The following is a 19,474-nucleotide window of genomic DNA, read 5'->3' as shown; positions in this document are numbered from 1 at the left end:
CAAAAGTCGTACGATTTCCGCGTGGTATTAATCCCCCACAGACGACCACAACGACACATGACACAGAGGCAGAGCCACTCTTTGCTTGCTTAGCCAGCCCACCTTCTTCGACAAACCATCCAATTTTTTATTTTTTAATTTTAATTTTTCCAAATTTTTATTTAATTTTTTATTTTTTACAGAGAGAAAACAAACAGAAGACAAATAAAATAAGGCACAGAAATGAAAAATCCCCAATTCTGAATGGAAACCCTAGCCCTAACCCCAATTCCTCAAATTGGACCCTCCATTTTCGTAATTCTTCGGATCTTCCCCCCCGCACTATTCTTTGCTGGAGGCTGAGCTCAGCTCCAACTTCCTCCATTGTTCGCCGACCGAGAGAAACACAGAGAGAGAGAGAGAGAGAGAGAGAGAGAGAGAGAGTGTGTGTGTGTGAGTGCGTGCGTTTATGTGTATTATGGGTAGTGCGGATTCAGGTGCGGGGGATTTCAGCGTAGGATCGATCGTCTGGGTGAGGCGGAGGAACGGGTCCTGGTGGCCGGGGAAGATAGTGGGCCCGGAAGAGCTCTCTACTTCGCATCTCACGTCGCCTCGCTCTGGGACCCCCGTCAAGCTTCTCGGCAGAGAAGATGCCAGTGTGTATGTCTCTCATCTTTTCCCCTTTTCTGTAAATACTCGTTAGATTTAGCATTTTGGGTTGTGATTAGATGTTTATCTAGAAACCAGCAAAATAATGAAGTTTAGTGAGTGTATTATCATGTTTTAACGTTTTATTGTATGAATGAGCCGTAAAGAATGCGGTTTTTTCTATTTTACTTGAAGAAATCACAACATATTGGAGCAGAAGTAGAAACCCATGTCGGAAAATTACTGCAACTTAGGTTTATAAGGCACTGAAGATGAGATTATGGAATGGAAAATATTTGATTAGTTGTACAATTCGGAGTCAAATGAAATGTTAAATGCCAGGACTTAAATCCCAATCTATGCATACCTTTAGGTCAACCCTGTCATGAAATACTTTGGTTATTTGTCAAGGGATAAAGAACCAAAGCTCCGAAAAATCTAGATCTTTCATATAGAGATGAGAGATTTCTGGCATACGTCTAAACTTTGAGCATATTATTGTCATAATTATGCCTTGCTTGCTTAAACATGTATTTTGATGATAGATAAGGTATATCTTTATGTTGAGAATTTATTTGTTAGTCAGTGAGTGTTTGGAGAAGGGTAACAACAAAATCACGAGAGCAGTGGATTCTCAGAGATGTTGTACTAGTACCGTGGAGGCCTTGTCATTATTTCTATGCCATTTTAAACTGTGTTTCAATGTACATACATTACTTGTCATGTAGAACTATTTAGCAGAATCCTTCAAATGGTTCAGGTCTCCAGAGAATGATTGCTTACTGGTGATTCTTTTGCCTTATCTACCTAGCAGACATTTTTTTTGTTACAGATTAGTTAAGATGGATTTGATTAACTATGTTACTTTTATAAAATAGTCTTCTCTTTAGCAAACTGGAGTCTGTTCATTCTTGCTGATTCTTCTACTCATGCCTTCTTTGGTTTCATGGTTTTAACTACTGCTATAGTAATGGATATTCTGTGGTATTTCTTCTCAGTGACTGGTACAATCTGGAAAAATCCAAGCGTGTTAAGGCATTTCGATGCGGTGAGTTTGATGATTGTATTGAGAAGGCTGAATCAGCGCAGGGTATGCCTATAAAGAAAAGGGAGAAATATGCACGTCGAGAAGATGCTATTCTTCATGCGCTTGAGCTTGAGAAGCAGTTATTGAAGAAACAAGGAAAGTTAGGTATAACTTCTGAACGCTTGAACAATAGATTATCTGGTGCTGTGAAAAAGGCGTTAGTTATTTCTTCCGGGAGCTTGGGAATTGACAATGTAAAACTTGAAAATTCCAAATCACCTATGTCTCATAGAAATGACATTATAGGCAGTCCTATGTCTTCCGAAAGAGTCGAAGAGGGAAATCAACTAAGTGGTGATGATGATCATTCTGAAGTCGTGCCTCGGATGAGAGGCTTGCAAGACTTTGGTCTCAAAATTGCCCCTTCGAAGCGAAAAATATCTTCTCTTGCTTTAAACGGTTCTTTGAAACCCACACTTAATGGTAATGTTCAAGCTCTTAGTCGTGGTGGTCTTAGCATGGGAGGAACAAGTCATGTGAATGGTAAACATTCTTTAGAGCAAAGGAAAAGGTCACATGATGGATTAAGTGATGAAATTTTGGTCAAGAGACCTGATAAACGTCGTCCTCTTGTTCAAGTTTTGCAGAATATTGCAAAATTAGCAGTCCCACAGTCCTTGCAACCTGACAGTACTACTCTTTCTACTTCTGTTTCAGGAGTGGAGCCGACAGGAGTTATTTACAAGGCAAAGAGGAGTAAAATTGTATATTTGCCAGCTGAGTCTGGTGAATCCTTGGGGTACGAAGCATCTCCTTCAAACCATGTAGAGATCTCAGCTTCCCCAGTTGGTGCTCGTCCTCATGCTGAGTCCATGATTTCAGAGAACACTTCTGGTTTTACAGAGGATGACTCTGATTCTTCTGAAACTGATACTTCTGAGTCCGAGTCGGATTCATCTGAGACAGAACCAGATATGGATGAAGACATGCCTTTACTTTCAGGTTCAATTTTTACTATCTTTATATTTTGAAATTCCATGGGTTATTAGTTGCCAGATTGTCTGATGTAAAATAGTCCCACTGTTTATATTTGTTGGAAAGTTCAGCTCTATGATTCTTATTTATAATATTTCTTTTTGCATTTACCTCCTTTAATGTTTGGTATGCGTATTTTGATCTTCCAGGGAAGATGTGATTTGTAGCATGTTTCTCTCATCTTAATGCGCAGATTGTGATTCAGCAGTTATGCTTTTAAGCGTTTGCACTCAAACTACAATCTATTGTTTGAACTTAAATGAAGTCTATCCTTCTTAATTCTACCTTATTTTTATTCTTTATATTTGTAAATCTGTGCTGTTATAAATTTTGGAATATGCACTTTATGCTATTGGGTTGGTCTCACTGAGCTTTGGCCTCAATTGTTCATGATGGCTTCGCCACTGCTTTGTCAACACCCTCTAAGTTTTGTCTGTACATCAATCTACAGAACCAGAAGTGGGAAGATATGAAGCACAAGAACACAGAATCATGGTTGGTGAGGAGCCTGATGAATTATCTCATTCTGGTGATATGGCTCACCTATATAGTCATGACTCTCTATTTGCTAGTGGAGCTGTGTCCAAATGGCAGCTGAAAGGGAAAAGGAATATCCGCAATCTTACAAAAAAGTCTATGGATGCCACTTACGGAAAAGGCTATAATTATGGACCATATCCTGAAGAAAAGGTATGTGCTTTCATCTAAAACATTCTTAAATCTCAAGTTTATGTGGGTACATTGATTTTAATGATTATCATCATAGGGCTAATGTGGATAGTAATGATTTTCAGACTGAGTTTGGACTGGAAGATGAATACTCGATGGCATCAAGGGCTGCAGCAAGACGTCGAAACAGTGTTGGTCAGCATATGATTGATTGGGAGGACTGGACCTGGGAGGATAGGTCTGCTTGGAACGAATACTGGGACATCAAAAGAGAGCGCTTTCACCCGGTATATGATGGCCGTCATCATTATCGCAGGAGGCCAAAATACTTGATAGATGTTGACTTGAAGGTCCAGGCAAGTTACCAAAAGGAGCCTGTTCCAATTGTTTCTCTGATGAGCAAGTTAAATGGGAAGGCAATAATAGGGCACCCAATCCAAATTGAAGCCTTAGAAGATGGTTCATCCAACTCGCTTCTTTCAACAGTTGATGAATTTGGTGAAGAAGCAATTGACAATAATGGGGTTGCAACCCTTCCACACGCATGGAGGACGGCAAGGAGGACGGCAAATGTTCGAGTCCCACGCCCTCATTTATCATCTGCATTGGATGGTGATGAAACTGCTGACTACCCTCCCTTTTCAGATGAAGAAAGCAGACCACCATTTAAGAAACTAAATATAGGGAGTTTCAGTAACAATGCAAGCCAGGGCAAAAGGAGCCTTCCTAACAACTCTCGGCTTCCCACTGATAGAAAGTTCTCAAAAAAGGCGGGCAAGAAAGTGATCTTATCGTCAAGCCAGAAAACGAGGACCATATCTTCAATACCCGTTGAACAGAAATTTAGTAACAAGCGAATGCATCATGATAGCAGTAGTTATCAAAGGGGAGGGCTGATCAAACCGGAGTCTTCTGGGGCTGCTACTACTGTAGCTTGCATACCGGTGAAATTAGTATTCAGTAGGTTACTTGAGAAGATCAATAGGCCGCCATCAAAAGCAGTTAGTACGGTTTTATTGAATAGCGAAAAGGAGAGAAATTCATGATAGATTTTACCTGTACATTGTTATATAGTACAATAAGTTCATACTGCTAGCACCATATTTTACTGCTATTCTCTTCTTTCTGGGCGAGCACTAGAAGAAGACCGAGTTTTTCTGCCGTCTTTTGGAATAATCAGATGAAGCGGGTAACTGACAGGAGGAAGCAGCCATGGAAGTACACAGGGGGGTTGTCAACTGCATTGCATGTTTGCTGGATATGGAATTCTGGGGATGTGAAGGAACTAAGGTTATGTTAGGAAGGAAGTAGGTACAGATAGAATTCATAGGAAAATGTACATTTAATTCCATACAAGGTTATTAATATGTATCTTGGCTGTTTTTCATTGACTAATTTAAGTAATAATATATAGCTGTAAAAGTGGAGGAATGTGTTCTGTGAATTTCCAGTTGTCTTGTTATTAGACTAATGCTTTGAAAGGGATATTGTCCACTTTGTGTGTGTTGCCGATATTTCATTCCTTTAAAAGGCTCAAGCATTTCGAATAGGAAATGATTTTTGCGCATATTCTCCTTAAGAAATGCTAACGACTCTTAAAGAAAATTTGAGAGACGTTAAATTGTAAGGTGGCACAGTATCACAAAGACTCCTAATTTGAGAGAATCCACTTAGCATTTCTCGTTGTCCTTTTGCGCATCCTTTTTATTTTCTTACTTTGATTTTCGAGGTATATATTTAGAAGTAAATTGGATTGTCTGTCGATAAACATCAACTATGTTAGAATTTCTTGAATTAAAAATTGGAGGAATTAATTTAGTTATGGTTATCAAGTTCAAAATTCATTAAAATTGTCAAAATATTCTGTTAATTCCGTAAATAAATTCTTAAAAAATTGTGCAGGTAAAAAAGAAATTTTTAATACAAACGATATTACTACTATGAAATAACATCATAAAGAGGAAAAAAAAATAAACTCAAGATACAATGAATTAAAGAAGAAACCATCAGCCACTCAGTACTACGGTCTTGGTATTTCTCTCAGAATTCGATTACAAATCTGGTTGATTTAGACGGTAGGCACTGAAATAACGATATTGGGTTCGGGCCAGCTTTTATATATCAATTACAGTTGACACGGACTGGTTCAATACCACACTGAATGCAAAAACGTCAGTCTTTGTCTCGTTCACAGGCAGGCAGAGAGAGGAAGTTAGAGAGAGCGGGAAAGCTTGGAACTTCATCGGAGAGAGAGAGAGAGAGAGAGCGGGAAAGCTTGGAACTTCATCGGGGAGAGAGAGAGAAAGATAGCGGGGAAAGCTTGGAACTTCATCGGAGAGAGACAGAGAGCTGCATTGGTGAGTTCGTCTTCCTCCATACTGTTCACAAGAATGTTGTGTTTCTTTATAACATGTTGACGATCAAAATCTATTGCGATCAAATGTGACCTGCGTTCTTCGATTCTTTGGTTTTTTCTGAATTAAATGTTTGTTATTGCACAGAGGATTATATGTTAAGCGCTATGGGATTAACGCGTTTCATTTTCTTTCTTTTGGTAATCTCATGGAAAACAATCGATGGAAAATAATGATTAGAGCATCAGAAAGTTCACTTAAGCATTTTAATTAATTGTGGTTTTTTGCTTATTTCTTTTCTTTACTTAATTTCATGGAAAGTCTTTAGTTTCTGTTAATTATGTATTATGAAGCATTGGAATTAATTGTTATTTTTAGCTTAGTTTCTTTTCTTTGGCCTAATTTCATCGAAAGATTCTTTATTTTCTGTTAATTATGTTTATTTTTATAATAATTGTGATTCTGTAATCTGCATACGCAGATATATGCTTTGGGTTCGGTCAGTTCAAGAAATTGTAATAGATTATAGATGAACTGGACAAGGTTTTCCACCAAGATTTACAAAACTTGTGCAGCAGATTCCAAAAGTGGATCCTCATTCTGTCATACTAGAAAACCCCGTCACAATGCTACTGACAACATTGAAAGCATTCCGGTCCGCTGTGGTTTTCAGTCTCAAAGAGGAAACTTACCTTCTACTTCATGGCCTCGGGATGGATGCTGTGTTGCTACTGTGGCGAAAGATGTTCAAGATTCTGAGCAGAGGTTGATGGGATCAAGAAATGTAATTTCGAGGTTTAATGGAAGTTCTGTGTGGTCAAAGCAGAGCCTGGTATCTTTGTCTCGTCAGTTTGGGCACAAGGCTGGTAGTGGTGGTGATCCTGAGTTGACTAGGGACTTCTTTATACAGCTCTGGGTTGCAGATAGGATAATGGAACAGTCTAAAAGAAACGGAAGAGGGAAAGCTGTGAAGTATAGTAAACAAACACCGTACCACTATTCATCCTACGGATGGTATCCAAGTGCACCCTTCAGTCAAGCAGCCTCTTTTGATGAGGATGAACCCGATATGAAGCAACCGCCTCCAAGCCAATCCGTCTCTGGATATCTGAAGCCAGAATCTCCAGAAGAGGTCAATTTTTTGCTCCCTATTTCTTTTTCCACTCTTAGAATTACAGCTTGTCAGTTTATCCACATAGATGCAATCACCTAATTTGCCATGCTCCCATGGTATTGTTTTGTAGTAAGTATCGTTGTTTAAACTTTCAACTATGGTATGTTCTTAAAGAGTAGCAACTGAAATGTGATTTTTGCTGCTGTTAGAGACATTCGCTTATATAACTATGCTATAATTGTTTGCCACAATTTTTTACTTATGCTCATCCTTCTAAGTCTCTACTTTCTAGTATCCAAGTCATTCCTTGTTGTGCCTAGTTTGAGTAACATAAAATGTCTTACTTGCCATTCGTTTTATTTTTTAGGCCCAGGTGATGCCTCTTCTTGCTAGATCAAATCTGCTGATTACTAGGGAGATAGAGTGGGTAAATCTTACTCTTGGATTTGAGCAGGTGATTCTTTGCCCTATTATTGTTCTTCCAGGGACTAGTGTGCATGTACATATTGTCATGGCCAGAAGGCTAAGGTTATGTGCTTCGGTTCTTGACATATTTGCTGGTTCTAAAACTGTTGACTTCTATTAAAAACTCTTGGTTTTCTTTCTGTTTGCCCCCTTCCCCTCAAATTGTTGGCCTTGAATGTTCAGGAAATATTTTGTAAATTTAATAGGTCTGATGTGTTTTCCACATATCTTTTGAGAACCAAGTCAGTTGTAAAAGTTTGTAGAATTCTTCGTCTCAGCATCTCTCTCTCTCTCTCTCTCTCTCTCTCTCTCTATATATATATATATATATATATATATATATATATATATATCATTCTCACTCTATCTGACATTTATTGGGCATTTTATTTTTCAGTTCGTCTTCTTGCTTCTAGTGGTACTCTGGTTAATAATTGTATTTGACATAATTCCAGGAAAATCGGTATGCAATAGTGGATGTGTGCTACCCAGAGTCAGTGAGTAATCATTCTAGTTCACATCACTCTTGGTTCCCATACAAGAAGTTAGGTTTTAAACTAATGGACCATTTCCTGTTACTCAATGTTCTTTTTGTAGCCTGTTGGTTTTATTCGTGAGAAGAGTCAGTTTATTGGTAGACAGGTACTTTCTAACCCAATCTTTACATTTTTGGCTGATATTCTTTCATGTACAGTTATGCAGCTTGAACATGACATAGTTATTTAGTTACTTCATTTTGAATATTAATCATGTTCATTTTGAATGTTATTGATATGCTGATTCAAATATAAAATTACCTCCTTTTGACTGCTGATTGCTTCTTGTGCTTTATGTTATCTTATAGAGGTTTTTCTGTGCTGATGTTTGCTTTTCATTTTTCAGTTGCTTCGCCTCAGGCGCCCTTTTGTTGCTTGTGTAACTGATGCCATGGGTAATGAGCTCTTTAGGGTGAGGATATAGAGCATTTATTTTTGTCTTTTTTGTTGGAAAAAAGCATTTTGAATATACTGACATATCAGTTTTATCTCTCATTTTGTCTTATTTAGGTTCGCAGGCCTTTTTGGTGGATAACCAGCTCAATTTATGTAGAGATCAACAGTAAGGTTGGAAAACTTGACATAACTTTTCTATTGGTCGCCACAGCAGTTAAAGAGATTGTTGAGCATGTGAATTAGCATTCAGATTGTTGATGGTGCTGGATATCTGTTACTTTCTAGGAAATCGGTGTGGTTCACAGACGATGGCATCTTTGGAGGAGGGTGTATGATTTGTACCTAGGGTAATTTCCAAATGCTACTTTATTTTAATGCAGTGTTTATTTGATTCAGAATGAGTTACCTCATGTAGTCAAGGTTAGTGCCCTATACTGCACATTGTTGCCTTATGCTACATGGTTGTTGTAGGAATAAGCAGTTTGCAGTTGTAGAAAATCCTGGCTTCTGGCATTGGACTTTTACTTTGAAGGACATTGACAGCAAAGTTTTGGCTGAGATTGATCGTGAATGGAGGGGTTTTGGCTTTGAGGTTGGTTTTCTTCTTTTTCTTTCCATTGTATCAATGTATATAACTGCTGTCAAACATACACCATTAATATCTTATGAAGAAAGTATTTTATGTTTTGGAAGATGCATTTAGGGACCTAGATATCTTGTGATTATTTATGGTAAACTTGATCTTATCAAATTATGAATCTTTTAATTTTGGTTCAGTCTTTTATGTGCATATTTGGATTTTTTTTTTTTTGTCAAATTTTCTTTTTCATTGGTTCCTTAAACCTCAAGGCATAAGGTATCATATTTGATCCCACGGATGTGTACACCCTATGGGCCTCCTCCGGTTGTTTGTGCCGGCCATCTGGATTGGAGGGTCTACACATGCCCTTGGGGATATTTAGTTGGATTGAAGACCCAGAAAGCTTAATGCTGTATATCTTCTTTTACCAAAGATCTTTTATATTTGTATTTTTCAGTTAAGCTATTAGATTTTATGTGGCATTGTTTGCAAATTATGTTGTAGATTTACCAACTAATGTTTTACTATACTTCCATATCATTCAGATTTTCACTGATGCGGGGCAATATGTGATTCGGTTTGGGAGTTCTGATGCCAGCTCCATTACTGGTTCTGCTAGATTGGTAGAGTACCCAATCAGAAAAACGATGTTCTGTTTGATTTGATTTATTCCATTTAATATTCTTGCTACTTTTTCTCATTAATTCTTTTATGGCAGATTAATGAGTTGGAAGTCATTCGACCACTGACTCTGTTAGAGAGAGCTGTAACTGTTGCTCTTGCTGTATCGTTGGACAACGACTATTTCTCAAGACACGGTGGATGGTAAGCCAAAATCCAAATGACTGTTTCTTAAGAAACCATGGCTAGAATGTTCATTGTTAGCTCAGACCTTTGTGTGTATCTGTACATCCTGACTTGGTACGAATCACTGGCGTGTGCCATAAAAATTTAGAAAGTCCCGATCTATAGACTCAGGTACTCCAACTTCTGTCATCTTTGCAGTGTTTTCATAGTCCCATCTTTGAAATCTATGGGAAATTTGGAAAAATAGCCAAAATTTGGCTTTGTCTATAATTTTGGCCTTCTGTTTTGGCTTATGATAATTGTTACCGAAAGTTGGCATGAAAGTACTCAGATACCTTAATGATTAGAAACTTATTTCCTTTTCTGTCATTTCCCCTTCCCCACCCCCTCTATATTCTCTTCAGTGCCGACCAACTTCCATTTTCTTGATCTACTTACGCAAACTACCGCCATAACTGGTACCATATTTCCCAACATACTCCTCTGAACTCTTCCGATCCTTCCAGCGCGTATGTATACCTCTTCAGCTATAGAAGGAACAGACTTTATGATTTTACTGAAAGAGAAAACGCATTAAGAATCAACATAGCTTTGATACTTAAAAGTCTGCAACAACGGGAACACATGGCGCCCAATTAACTAGCAGTAGTGTTTGTATAAAATTTTAGATACTTCTCAGTCGATCATTGATAGATCGATAAAGATGCAAACTTTGTAAAACAGTAAATATACGAAAACATGTAAAGAAGAAACAGCGTGTCATTTGCACACGACAATTAAATTGAAATGTTACTCTACAGAAACAATCAACATAGCTTATAATAATCTTGTACTAAGGATTACGACAGTAGGGAAGAAGAGAAGGAAAGATGCAGTTGATGAGATACAACAACAACAACAACAACAAAGCCTTTTCCCACTAAGTGGGGTCGGCTATATGAATCCTAGAACGCCATTGCGCTCGGTTTTGTGTCATGTCCTCCGTTAGATCCAAGTACTCTACGTCTTTTCTTAGAGTCTCTTCCAAAGTTGTCCTAGGTCTTCCTCTACCCCTTCGGCCCTGAACCTCTGTCCCGTAGTCACATCTTCGAACCGGAGCGTCAGTCGGCCTTCTTTGCACATGTTCAAAATCACCGGAGCCGATTTTCTCTCATATTTCCTACAATTTCGGTTACTCCTACTTTACCTCGGATATCCTCATTCCCAATCTTATCCTTTCTCGTGTGCCCACACATCCCACGAAGCATCCTCATCTCCGCTACACCCATTTTGTGTACGTGTTGATGTTTCACCACCCAACATTCTGTGCCATACAACATCGCTAGCCTTATTGCCGTCCTATAAAATTTTCCCTTGAGCTTCAGTGGCCTACGACGGTCACACAACACGCCGGATGCACTCTTTCCATCCAGCTCGTATTCTATGGTTGAGATCTCCATCTAATTCTCCGTTCTCTTGCAAGATAGATCCTAGGTAGCGAAAACGATCGCTTTTTGTGAGCTTCGCTAGATTGCTCCGGTCATTAGTGTGGATAAGTATATAAATGGATAGAGATAGGAAAGCAAACACAAGATGTACGTGGTTCACCCAGATTGGCTACGTCCACGGAATAGAAGAGTTCTCATTAATTGTGAAGGGTTTACACAAGTACATAGGTTCAAGCTCTCATTTAGTGAGTACAAGTGAATGATTTAGTACAAATGCCATTAGGAAATATTGTGGGAGAATGATCTCGTAATCACGAAACTTCTAAGTATCGGAGTGTGGTGTCGTCTTGACTTGCCTTATCTGTCTCATAGGTAGATGTGGCATCTTCTCTGGAAGTACTCTTCCTCCATCCAGGGGTGGTATCTTTAACTGGTGGAGATGCACAAGGTAATGTATCAATTTCACTTGAAGCTTACTTGTAGTTTCAGGCTTGGTCAAGCGCGATACAAACCAGGTAGTAGGAGTCCCCCAAGTCGCCGAGCTAGGGGGTCTGCTGAAAGAGGTGACAAACAACGTAAGCAATCAGAGCTCCGACTGATTGTTCACCTTCTCCCCATCTTGCAGCAGCATGAAGGATAAAGAGAAGAAAAATGAGAAGAGATGATATGAGATACTTTTGCTTTTGAAGAAGTAACTTTCCACAGGCTTATTCTTGAACTGAGCTGGAGGGTTTTCTGGTTTCCTCCAGAGTATAAGGCCGACTGAAGAATTTGAGGGTCAAAACAAGTCCATCAAATCTAGAGTACGTTTCACCCTGCTGATATGGGATACTTTTGCTTTTGACAGAGTAATGAATGTATCGGCACGTGTGCTGTTACGCTTGTCTCCACATGCTTCCTTGTATCCTTCGCACTTGCCCTATCTGTTCCTCAAGCAGATGCGGAATCTTCCCTGGAAACATAAGATGTTGAAGATGAGTACTCGAGAGCAATGCCAGGTAAGTAATCAGGTAAGGGGTTCCAGGCAGTCAGTTCCTGGCTGGAAGCTTGATTCCAAGTGCTGACTGATTGCTCTCTTTCTCCTTGTCTTGCAGGTAAAAACAAGGCCAAAAAAAAGACAGGGAAAAAGCATGATATGGGATACTCTTGCTTTTAACCCTGATGATATGAGATATTCTTGCTCTAGTATAGCTTGTTTGCAGAGGTATTATCGGGGGGAAAGAAAGCTGAATATTTCGAAAGGCTTCGTTGGGAGTGCCCTCTCAGATATGATGAAGGGTTGAGCATTTTTGCAGGTCTGCCTGTCCGTTGGGGATGGAGGTCGACATATATAGGAGTCTCCCTAACAACAAGTAGTAATGCTATTCCTTTACCCTGCTTGGTCATAGCACGGTAGTGGGAGCTGCCAGTTTCACATGTTTTAACTCTGTCAGAGCACTTTGAAAAAGTGGTCTGTGGTATCTGGCTCTCGAGATTCGGAGAACGATGCCTCTTCGATTTTTGAGAAAGCAATCATGCTGGGGGTATGACTCTCGAGATTCGGAGAGCAGTGTCTCTTCGATTTTTGAGGAAGTAATCATGTTGGGAGTCTGGCTCTCGAGATTCGGAGGGCGGTGCCTCTTCGATTTTGGAGCAAGCAATCTTGTTGGGAGTGTTGTCTCGAATGTGAGTAAAGGTTGGGCATGTTTGCTAGTCTACCTTGCCACGAAGCACAAAGGTTGACACACAGAGACTTTCCAATTATCCAGCAATGGTACTGTTCCTTTACCCTCTCTTCGATTTTGAGAAAGTAGTCATGTTGGGAGTCTGGCTCTCGAGATTCGGAGGACGGTGCCTCTTCGATTTTGAAGCAAGCAATCTTATTGGGAGTGTTTTCTCGAATGTGAGTAAAGGTTGGGCATGTTTGCTAGTCTACCTTGCCACGAAGCACAGAGGTTGACACACAGGGACTTTCCAATTATCCAGCAGTGGTACTGTTCCTTTACAGTTGTGGGTAATAATATGGTAGCTAGACCTTCAAAATTTATGTGTCTAAACTTTTGTTAGTGCTGTTTCTTTGCTATTCTTTTACCTTTCTTGGTCAGAGCGATGTAGTGGGAGCTGCAAGCTTCACGTGCTCAACTTTGGCAGAGAACTTTGGCAAAGTTATTTGTGGTACCCATGAGCTATTGTTGCGTGTGGGAAGTGGGTGATTGAACAGTAAGATTCATGTGCTTTCTACTTCACCAGAAGTCTTCGACAGAATGCCCATAATTTCTGCAAAGCTGAGTGTGCGTGTGACAGGTGCTGACAAGGCTTGAAAAGTAGGTGCCTCTTCGATTTCTGAGATCGGCCCTCGTGGTCTCTGAGCAGCCTATCTTTTGAGAAAGCGAGCGCCTCTTCGATTGATTCGGAGAACGATGCCTCATCGATTTTTGAGAAAGCAATCATGCTGGGGGTCTGGCTCTCGAGATTCGGGGAGCAGTGTCTCTTCGATTTTTGAGAAAGTAATCATGTTGGGAGTCTGGCTCTCGAGATTCGGAGGGCGGTGCCTCTTCGATTTTGGAGCAAGCAATCTTGTTGGGAGTGTTTTCTCGAATGTGAGTAAAGGTTTGGCATGTTTGCTAGTCTACCTTGCCACGAAGCACAGAGGTTGACACACAGGGACTTTCCAATTATCCAGCAATGGTACTGTTCCTTTACCCTCTCTTCGATTTTTAAGAAAGTAGTCATGTTGGGAGTCTGGCTCTCGAGATTCGGAGGACGGTGCCTCTTCGATTTTGGAGCAAGCAATCTTATTGGGAGTGTTTTCTCGAATGTGAGTAAAGGTTGGGCATGTTTGCTAGTCTACCTTGCCACGAAGCACAGAGGTTGACACACAGGGACTTTCCAATTATCCAGCAGTGGTACTGTTCCTTTACCCTTGTGGGTAATAATATGGTAGCTAGACCTTCAAAATTTATGGGTCTAAACTTTGTTAGTGCTGTTTCTTTGCTATTCTTTTACCCTTCTTGGTCAGAGCGATGTAGTGGGAGCTGCAAGCTTCACGTGCTCAACTTTGGCAGAGAACTTTGGCAAAGTTATCTGTGGTACCCATGAGCTATTGTTGCGTGTGAGAAGTGGGTGATTGAACAGTAAGATTCATGTGTTTTCTACTTCCCCAGAAGTCTTTGACAGAATGCCCATAATTTCCGCAAAACTGAGTGTGCGTGTGACAGGTGCTGACAAGGCTGGAAAAGGCTGGAAAAGTAGGTGCCTCTTCGATTTCTGAGATCGGCCCTCGTGGTCTCTGGGGAGCCCAGCTTTTGAGAAAGCGAGCGCCTCTTCGATTTTTGAGATCGGCCTTCGTGGTCTTTGAGCAGCCCAACTTTTGAGAAAGCAAATGCCTCTTCGATTTCTGAGATCAACCCTCGTGATCTCTAAGCAGCCCAGCTTTTGAGAAAGCAAACGCCTCTTCGATTTCTGAGCAGGCGCCTCTTCGATTTCTGAAGCTTCGTCGAGTGCAGATTTTTATAGGGGCTGGCATTAAGTTCCAAAGCACACTTGAATCTCCACCAGTAGAAGCTTCATTCTTGCACTTCTAAGATCTTGATTTGTCCGACCTCTTCTCTCTTCAACACCTTTGAAAATGTCTGGCCCCTCCGACCGTCGTTTTGACTTGAACCTTGTTGAAGAGGCAGCCCCGCCTTCTCCAGACAACATATGGCGCCCATCCTTCGTCTCCCCTACTGGTCCTCTTACCGTTGGGGATTCCGTGATGAAGAATGATATGACCGCTGCGGTGGTGGCCAGGAACCTTCTCACTCCCAAAGATAACAGACTACTTTCCAAACGGTCTGATGAGTTAGCTGTTAAGGATTCGCTGGCTCTCAGTGTTCAGTGTGCAGGTTCTGTGTCTAATATGGCCCAACGCCTATTTGCTCGAACCCGCCAAGTTGAATCATTGGCGGCTGAAGTGATGAGTCTCAAACAGGAGATTAGAGGGCTCAAGCATGAGAATAAACAGTTGCACCGGCTCGCACATGACTATGCTACAAACATGAAGAGGAAGCTTGACCAGATGAAGGAAACTGATGGTCAGGTTTTACTTGATCATCAGAGATTTGTGGGTTTGTTCCAAAGGCATTTATTGCCTTCGTCTTCTGGGGCTGTACCGCGTAATGAAGCTCCAAATGATCAACCTCTGATGCCTCCTCCTTCTAGGGTTCTGTCCAGTACTGAGGCTCCAAATGATCCCCCTCCGGTGCCTTCTCTTTCTGGGGCTCTACCGACTGCTGAGACTTCTCCTAAGCAACCTTTGTGAAGGCTCCCTCTTGTGTGCTTATTTTGACTCATGTATATGTACATATTTGTAGCTTATCGGGGATATCAATAAATAAGCTTTCCTTCATTTCAACGTATTGTGTTAAATACACCAAAGCCTTCTTCGCTAAGTTCTTTGAATTTTCTTTTGTTAAAGCTTGTATGTTGAAGCTTTCTGAGTGGAGCATGTAGGTTGGGGTAGTGTTCCCTTAATTTCCCGAGTGAGGAAAACTTCTCGGTTGGAGACTTGGAAAATCCAAGTCACTGAGTGGGATCGGCTATATAAATCTTAGAACGCCATTGTGCTCGATCCTGTGTCATGTCCTTCGTTAGATCTAAGTACTCTAAGTCTTTTCTTAGAGTCTCTTCCAAAGTTTTCCTAGGTCTTCCTCTACCCCTTCGGCCCTGAACCTCTGTCCCATAGTCGCATCTTCTAATCGGAACGTCAGTAGGCCTTCTTTGCACATGTCCAAACCACCGTAACCGATTTTCTCTCATCTTTCCTTCAATTTCGGCTACTCCTACTTTACCCCGGATATCCTCATTCCTAATCTTATCATTTCTCGTGTGCCCACACATCCAACGAAGCATCCTCATCTCCGCTACACTCATTTTGTGTACGTGTTGATGTTTCACCGCCCAACATTCTGTGCCATACAGCATCGCCGGCCTTATTGCCGTCCTATAAAATTTTCCCTTGAGCTTCAGTGGCATACGGCGGTCACACAACACGCCGGATGCACTCTTCCACTTCATCCATCCAGCTTGTATTCTATGGTTGAGATCTCCATCTAATTCTCCGTTCTTTTGCAAGATAGATCCTAGGTAACGAAAACGGTCGCTCTTTGGTATTTCTTGATCTCCGATCCTCACCCCTAACTCGTTTTGGCCTCCATTTGCACTGAACTTGCACTCCATATATTCTGTCTTTGATCGGCTTAGGCGAAGACCTTTAGATTCCAACACTTCTCTCCAAAGGTTAAGCTTTGCATTTACCCCTTCCTGAGTTTCATCTATCAACACTATATCGTCTGCGAAAAGCATACACCAAGGAATATCATCTTGAATATGTCGTGTTAACTCATCCATTACCAACGCAAAAAGGTAAGGACTTAAGGATGAGCCTTGATGTAATCCTACAGTTATGGGAAAGCTTTCGGTTTGTCCTTCATGAGTTCTTACGGCAGTCTTTGCTCCTTCATACATATCCTTTATGCAGTTGATGAGATGCGAGGGGAAAATAACTTGGCGGTATAAGAGTGCTTGAAGAGGGGAAGAGAGATGTGGTTTAGGGTAAGATTATCATAAATCAAAAGAGTTGGCTAAAATTCGACATGGGACCTAAATTTTGACGATTTTCCAAATTTCCCGAAATCTTATGTTCTTTTAGTCTTTATACCATGTATGTCTTGGAGTCTTGGAGACTGTTTCAGTACTTAGAATGCTATCTCTATCCTCGTTGCCTATTGAACGAGAGTTGAAAATGCAGGCTGATGTTTTTTGTATGTGTTGTGCGTGCGTGTTGTTCTTGTTTCGGCTCCAGGGGATCGCCATTTTATGAAGTAGGAGAATAGGTGTGGCTGGCTGTATGCAGACGAAAAGAAGAAAATCCATATGGTTATGTGTTCGTTCGTAATATTCGAGGGCTCTCAAAGACGAGGCCTTTCCGGCTGCTTTAGACGGGCGACTCCGCGGGTGATACGCTGTTTTTCTTGTTTATTTATGAAGACATTATTGTACTTGAAGTCGTGAAGTGCCTGTCTGTGATGATGAATGAGGAAGAATTGTAAATTGGCATATCTTGGTGTTCAAAGTGGATCATTTTTCTAATCCTCGATTAGAAACTTCTTATTAACTTCAAATTCCGACATCATACCAACTAGCAACATCTCAACAACATTGGCAATATTTGACTTGCATCCAACCCTAAACGCATATCAAGTTCGGGGAGTATGTCCGCTCTTAGCAACCAAGTTCGAATCAACTTATACTTCTGTAAAATTAGAAATAACAAAAAAAAAAAAAAAAAGGACAAATTTGAAAATAATTTATTGAGGACAAAGTGTAAAATCCAGCTGGCTGATGGCTTCAAGCAATTTGTTGCACCTTTCACAATCATTCAATCAGGAGGCGTCTATTGTGTTTACTATTCGGCCTCCGGAATCCCGCAAGAGAAATGCTAACGAGACTCTTAAAGTGGAAGTCTCCACGAATTCTATACCATTTAATATTTTAACATCAATTATTGTGCTAATATTATAAAAAATTAAAATACAAACACATAAAAGTGGCAAAAAGTCTAACGATAGTCCTACTTTTATGAGAATTTTCTTACCATTTCTCTTCCTGCAAATCAAACCAAACGTGTGGTTACCATTAAATGTCAAATTTTCAGCCTTTGTGCTCGTTACCAAACATTTCCATAGCTGGCAACAAAGCAATAGCATTCGGAGTAGGATTCTTCCCTCCAAATTCCCCTCCCCCCTCCGGTCTCTGTATTCGAGCGGTGATGATTAAGCTGCGTCAAGATTTTACGTTGACTTTTTGAGTGAGAAAGACAAAGCAAAAGGTGAGAGAGGAGGGCAGGGGAGCCGTCACGTGTAAATTCACCAACCAGCATATGATTCATGAAGTTTGAACAAGAAAAGCAGCATTCTTTGTAGATTCATTTGATCGGTAAGCGCGACGAACATGGCTTCAGATCTTGGCGGAGGTATTGCTTTGCTTTGGCTGAATTTAAAATTTAAATTTCTTTTGTAGAAGTTGGGAGAATTTTGGTATCTGGGTTTGTTTGGAAATTGGATTTAATTTCCAATACGTGTCTTGTGAAGTTGATTGGTTAATTTGGTTGTGAATTGTACAGGGATGGTTGTTGTGATCATGGGAGTCAGTGGTGCTGGCAAATCGTAAGCCTTTGATCTCAACTTTTGTTATTTGTCATTTCTCTGTATATATACATGTAACATGGTAGCATTCATGAGTTCATCATATCTTTTGTTTTCGAGAATCCTATCAAACTTCCATTTGGTCTTGAGTTCGATTCCCCCTCCCCCAATATTTGCTTGTAAAAGGGGCGACGCCAAGCCAACAAGCTCCTTGCTTTGAGAGGTTCAGGGGAGAAACATCTACCGCAGCCTTACCCTTGCTTTGCAAATAGGTTGTTTCCATGACTCGAACTCATCACCTTTTGGTCACACAGGACTAACCTTTCCATTGCGCCAATATTTGCTTGTATATGGAAAACAAAAAACTAACAATCTTCGGAAGCACAACCACATACTGGATCCTAGTGACTTTCTCAAATGCCTTGGTGTGATTGGATTTAGATATAACGGCATCACTTAAGAAAGTTGCAGTTTCTTATATTTGATCTTCGAATGTTGTAGTTTCTGCTTCTTATGCATTCCGTTGTGTTGTTCAACAGCACGATAGGTGAGATGCTGGCGAAAGAGATAAATTCTAGCTTTATAGATGCAGATGATTTCCACCCTCAATCAAACAAAGGTAGGTGCTGGTGTGTAGCTTATATTCGATGTTGGCAACTTTTCTAGTTTCTAATCGATCTTTTATCTTCCTGTAATCAGAAAAGATGCGTAAGGGGATCCCTCTCACAGAAGAAGACCGGATTCCTTGGCTTGAGACACTTCGAAATAGCGTAAGAGACAAGTTGGTCGCTGGTGGAACTGTGATTCTTGGGTGTTCGGCTCTGCAGAAGCGATACAGAGAAATTTTAAGATCTGCCGACCCTAATTATAAATCGGGAAGTTGCGCCAGTTTGGTGAAGTTCGTCTTGTTGGATGCTCAGGCAGAGGTGCTGGCTGCTAGATTAGAGAAAAGAATCGCGGAAGGGAAGCATTTCATGTCACCTGCACTTTTGCAGTCTCAGTTGGGGTTGCTTCAGATTGATGATTCTGAAGGAATACTTAAAGTTGATGCCGCTTTAAGTCCTCAAGAAATTGTAAACACCATTCAAAGATTGCTTTTCGATTTAGGAGTTCAGAATTGTAATCATTAGGCCTGTTTAGCAGCAGCCTAGTACGAAACTGTAGATTTCTTCCGGTTCAAAACGTTCTACAGATGTGTAATCCGAGTATTTCGTCAGTTAAGATGCATTCCTATTCCCGTCTCTTTCTTCTGGTTTAACCATGGACAGGAA

General features: G+C 40.6%; 4 protein-coding genes across 7 annotated transcripts in view; all 4 read left to right on the top strand.

The window, feature by feature from the left end:
- Nucleotides 1–19,474, top strand: part of LOC126628717 (60S ribosomal protein L13-3) — a 95,242-nt gene that overhangs the window by 28,903 nt on the left and 46,865 nt on the right. The window lies entirely within an intron of this gene.
- LOC126628701 (uncharacterized) lies at nt 78–4,802 on the top strand. The gene is made up of 5 exons (XM_050298484.1): nt 78–639; nt 1,626–1,819; nt 2,372–2,656; nt 3,141–3,379; nt 3,484–4,802. Exons 1-5 carry the CDS (start codon nt 449–451, stop codon nt 4,402–4,404), a joined length of 1,830 nt encoding a protein of 609 aa, XP_050154441.1. The 5' UTR covers nt 78–448; the 3' UTR covers nt 4,405–4,802.
- Nucleotides 5,415–17,861, top strand: LOC126628706 (altered inheritance rate of mitochondria protein 25-like). Of its 3 annotated transcripts, none has more exons than XM_050298489.1 (12): nt 5,415–5,715; nt 6,194–6,844; nt 7,194–7,280; nt 7,747–7,788; nt 7,889–7,933; nt 8,174–8,239; nt 8,338–8,394; nt 8,509–8,570; nt 8,695–8,815; nt 9,349–9,426; nt 9,522–9,628; nt 17,714–17,861. In XM_050298489.1, the coding sequence occupies exons 2-12, from the start codon at nt 6,242–6,244 to the stop codon at nt 17,742–17,744; spliced, it is 1,299 nt and encodes a 432-aa protein (XP_050154446.1). In that variant the 5' UTR covers nt 5,415–5,715; nt 6,194–6,241; the 3' UTR covers nt 17,745–17,861. The 3 variants fall into 3 exon arrangements, 2 of the variants coding, with proteins under 2 accessions (XP_050154446.1, XP_050154444.1); XM_050298487.1 differs by lacking the exon at nt 17,714–17,861 and adding an exon at nt 16,862–17,193; XR_007625523.1 differs by lacking the exon at nt 17,714–17,861 and adding an exon at nt 16,862–17,193 and having other exon boundaries at nt 5,416–5,715; nt 9,522–9,781.
- LOC126628718 (gluconokinase-like) lies at nt 17,757–19,440 on the top strand. 2 transcript variants are annotated; one of them, XM_050298503.1, is made up of 4 exons: nt 17,757–18,031; nt 18,182–18,224; nt 18,743–18,822; nt 18,903–19,440. In XM_050298503.1, exons 1-4 carry the CDS (start codon nt 18,010–18,012, stop codon nt 19,331–19,333), a joined length of 576 nt encoding a protein of 191 aa, XP_050154460.1. In that variant the 5' UTR covers nt 17,757–18,009; the 3' UTR covers nt 19,334–19,440. The 2 variants fall into 2 exon arrangements, with proteins under 2 accessions (XP_050154460.1, XP_050154461.1); XM_050298504.1 differs by lacking the exons at nt 17,757–18,031; nt 18,182–18,224 and adding an exon at nt 18,240–18,475.

This window comes from Malus sylvestris, chromosome 7 (assembly GCF_916048215.2).
Source record: "Malus sylvestris chromosome 7, drMalSylv7.2, whole genome shotgun sequence".
Classification (NCBI taxonomy): domain Eukaryota; kingdom Viridiplantae; phylum Streptophyta; class Magnoliopsida; order Rosales; family Rosaceae; genus Malus; species Malus sylvestris.
This window is presented reverse-complemented; position numbering and strand designations above follow the sequence as displayed.

What these genes read in the sequence shown, in the direction of transcription:
- LOC126628706 (XM_050298489.1), top strand. Translation starts at nt 6,242, where the DNA reads ATGAACTGGACAAGGTTTTCCACCAAGATTTACAAAACTTGTGCAGCA. An exon ending in GTGTATGATTTGTACCTAGG is followed by an intron (nt 8,571 to 8,694) that starts GTAATTTCCAAA and finishes TGGTTGTTGTAG; the next exon opens with GAATAAGCAGTTTGCAGTTG. An exon ending in TTCTCAAGACACGGTGGATG is followed by an intron (nt 9,629 to 17,713) that starts GTAAGCCAAAAT and finishes TCAAATTTTCAG; the next exon opens with CCTTTGTGCTCGTTACCAAA.
- LOC126628701 (XM_050298484.1), top strand. Translation starts at nt 449, where the DNA reads ATGTGTATTATGGGTAGTGCGGATTCAGGTGCGGGGGATTTCAGCGTA. An exon ending in GGCAGAGAAGATGCCAGTGT is followed by an intron (nt 640 to 1,625) that starts GTATGTCTCTCA and finishes ATTTCTTCTCAG; the next exon opens with TGACTGGTACAATCTGGAAA. An exon ending in GAAGAAACAAGGAAAGTTAG is followed by an intron (nt 1,820 to 2,371) that starts GTATAACTTCTG and finishes CTTCTGTTTCAG; the next exon opens with GAGTGGAGCCGACAGGAGTT.
- LOC126628718 (XM_050298503.1), top strand. Translation starts at nt 18,010, where the DNA reads ATGGCTTCAGATCTTGGCGGAG. An exon ending in GGCTTCAGATCTTGGCGGAG is followed by an intron (nt 18,032 to 18,181) that starts GTATTGCTTTGC and finishes TGAATTGTACAG; the next exon opens with GGATGGTTGTTGTGATCATG. An exon ending in CCACCCTCAATCAAACAAAG is followed by an intron (nt 18,823 to 18,902) that starts GTAGGTGCTGGT and finishes TCCTGTAATCAG; the next exon opens with AAAAGATGCGTAAGGGGATC.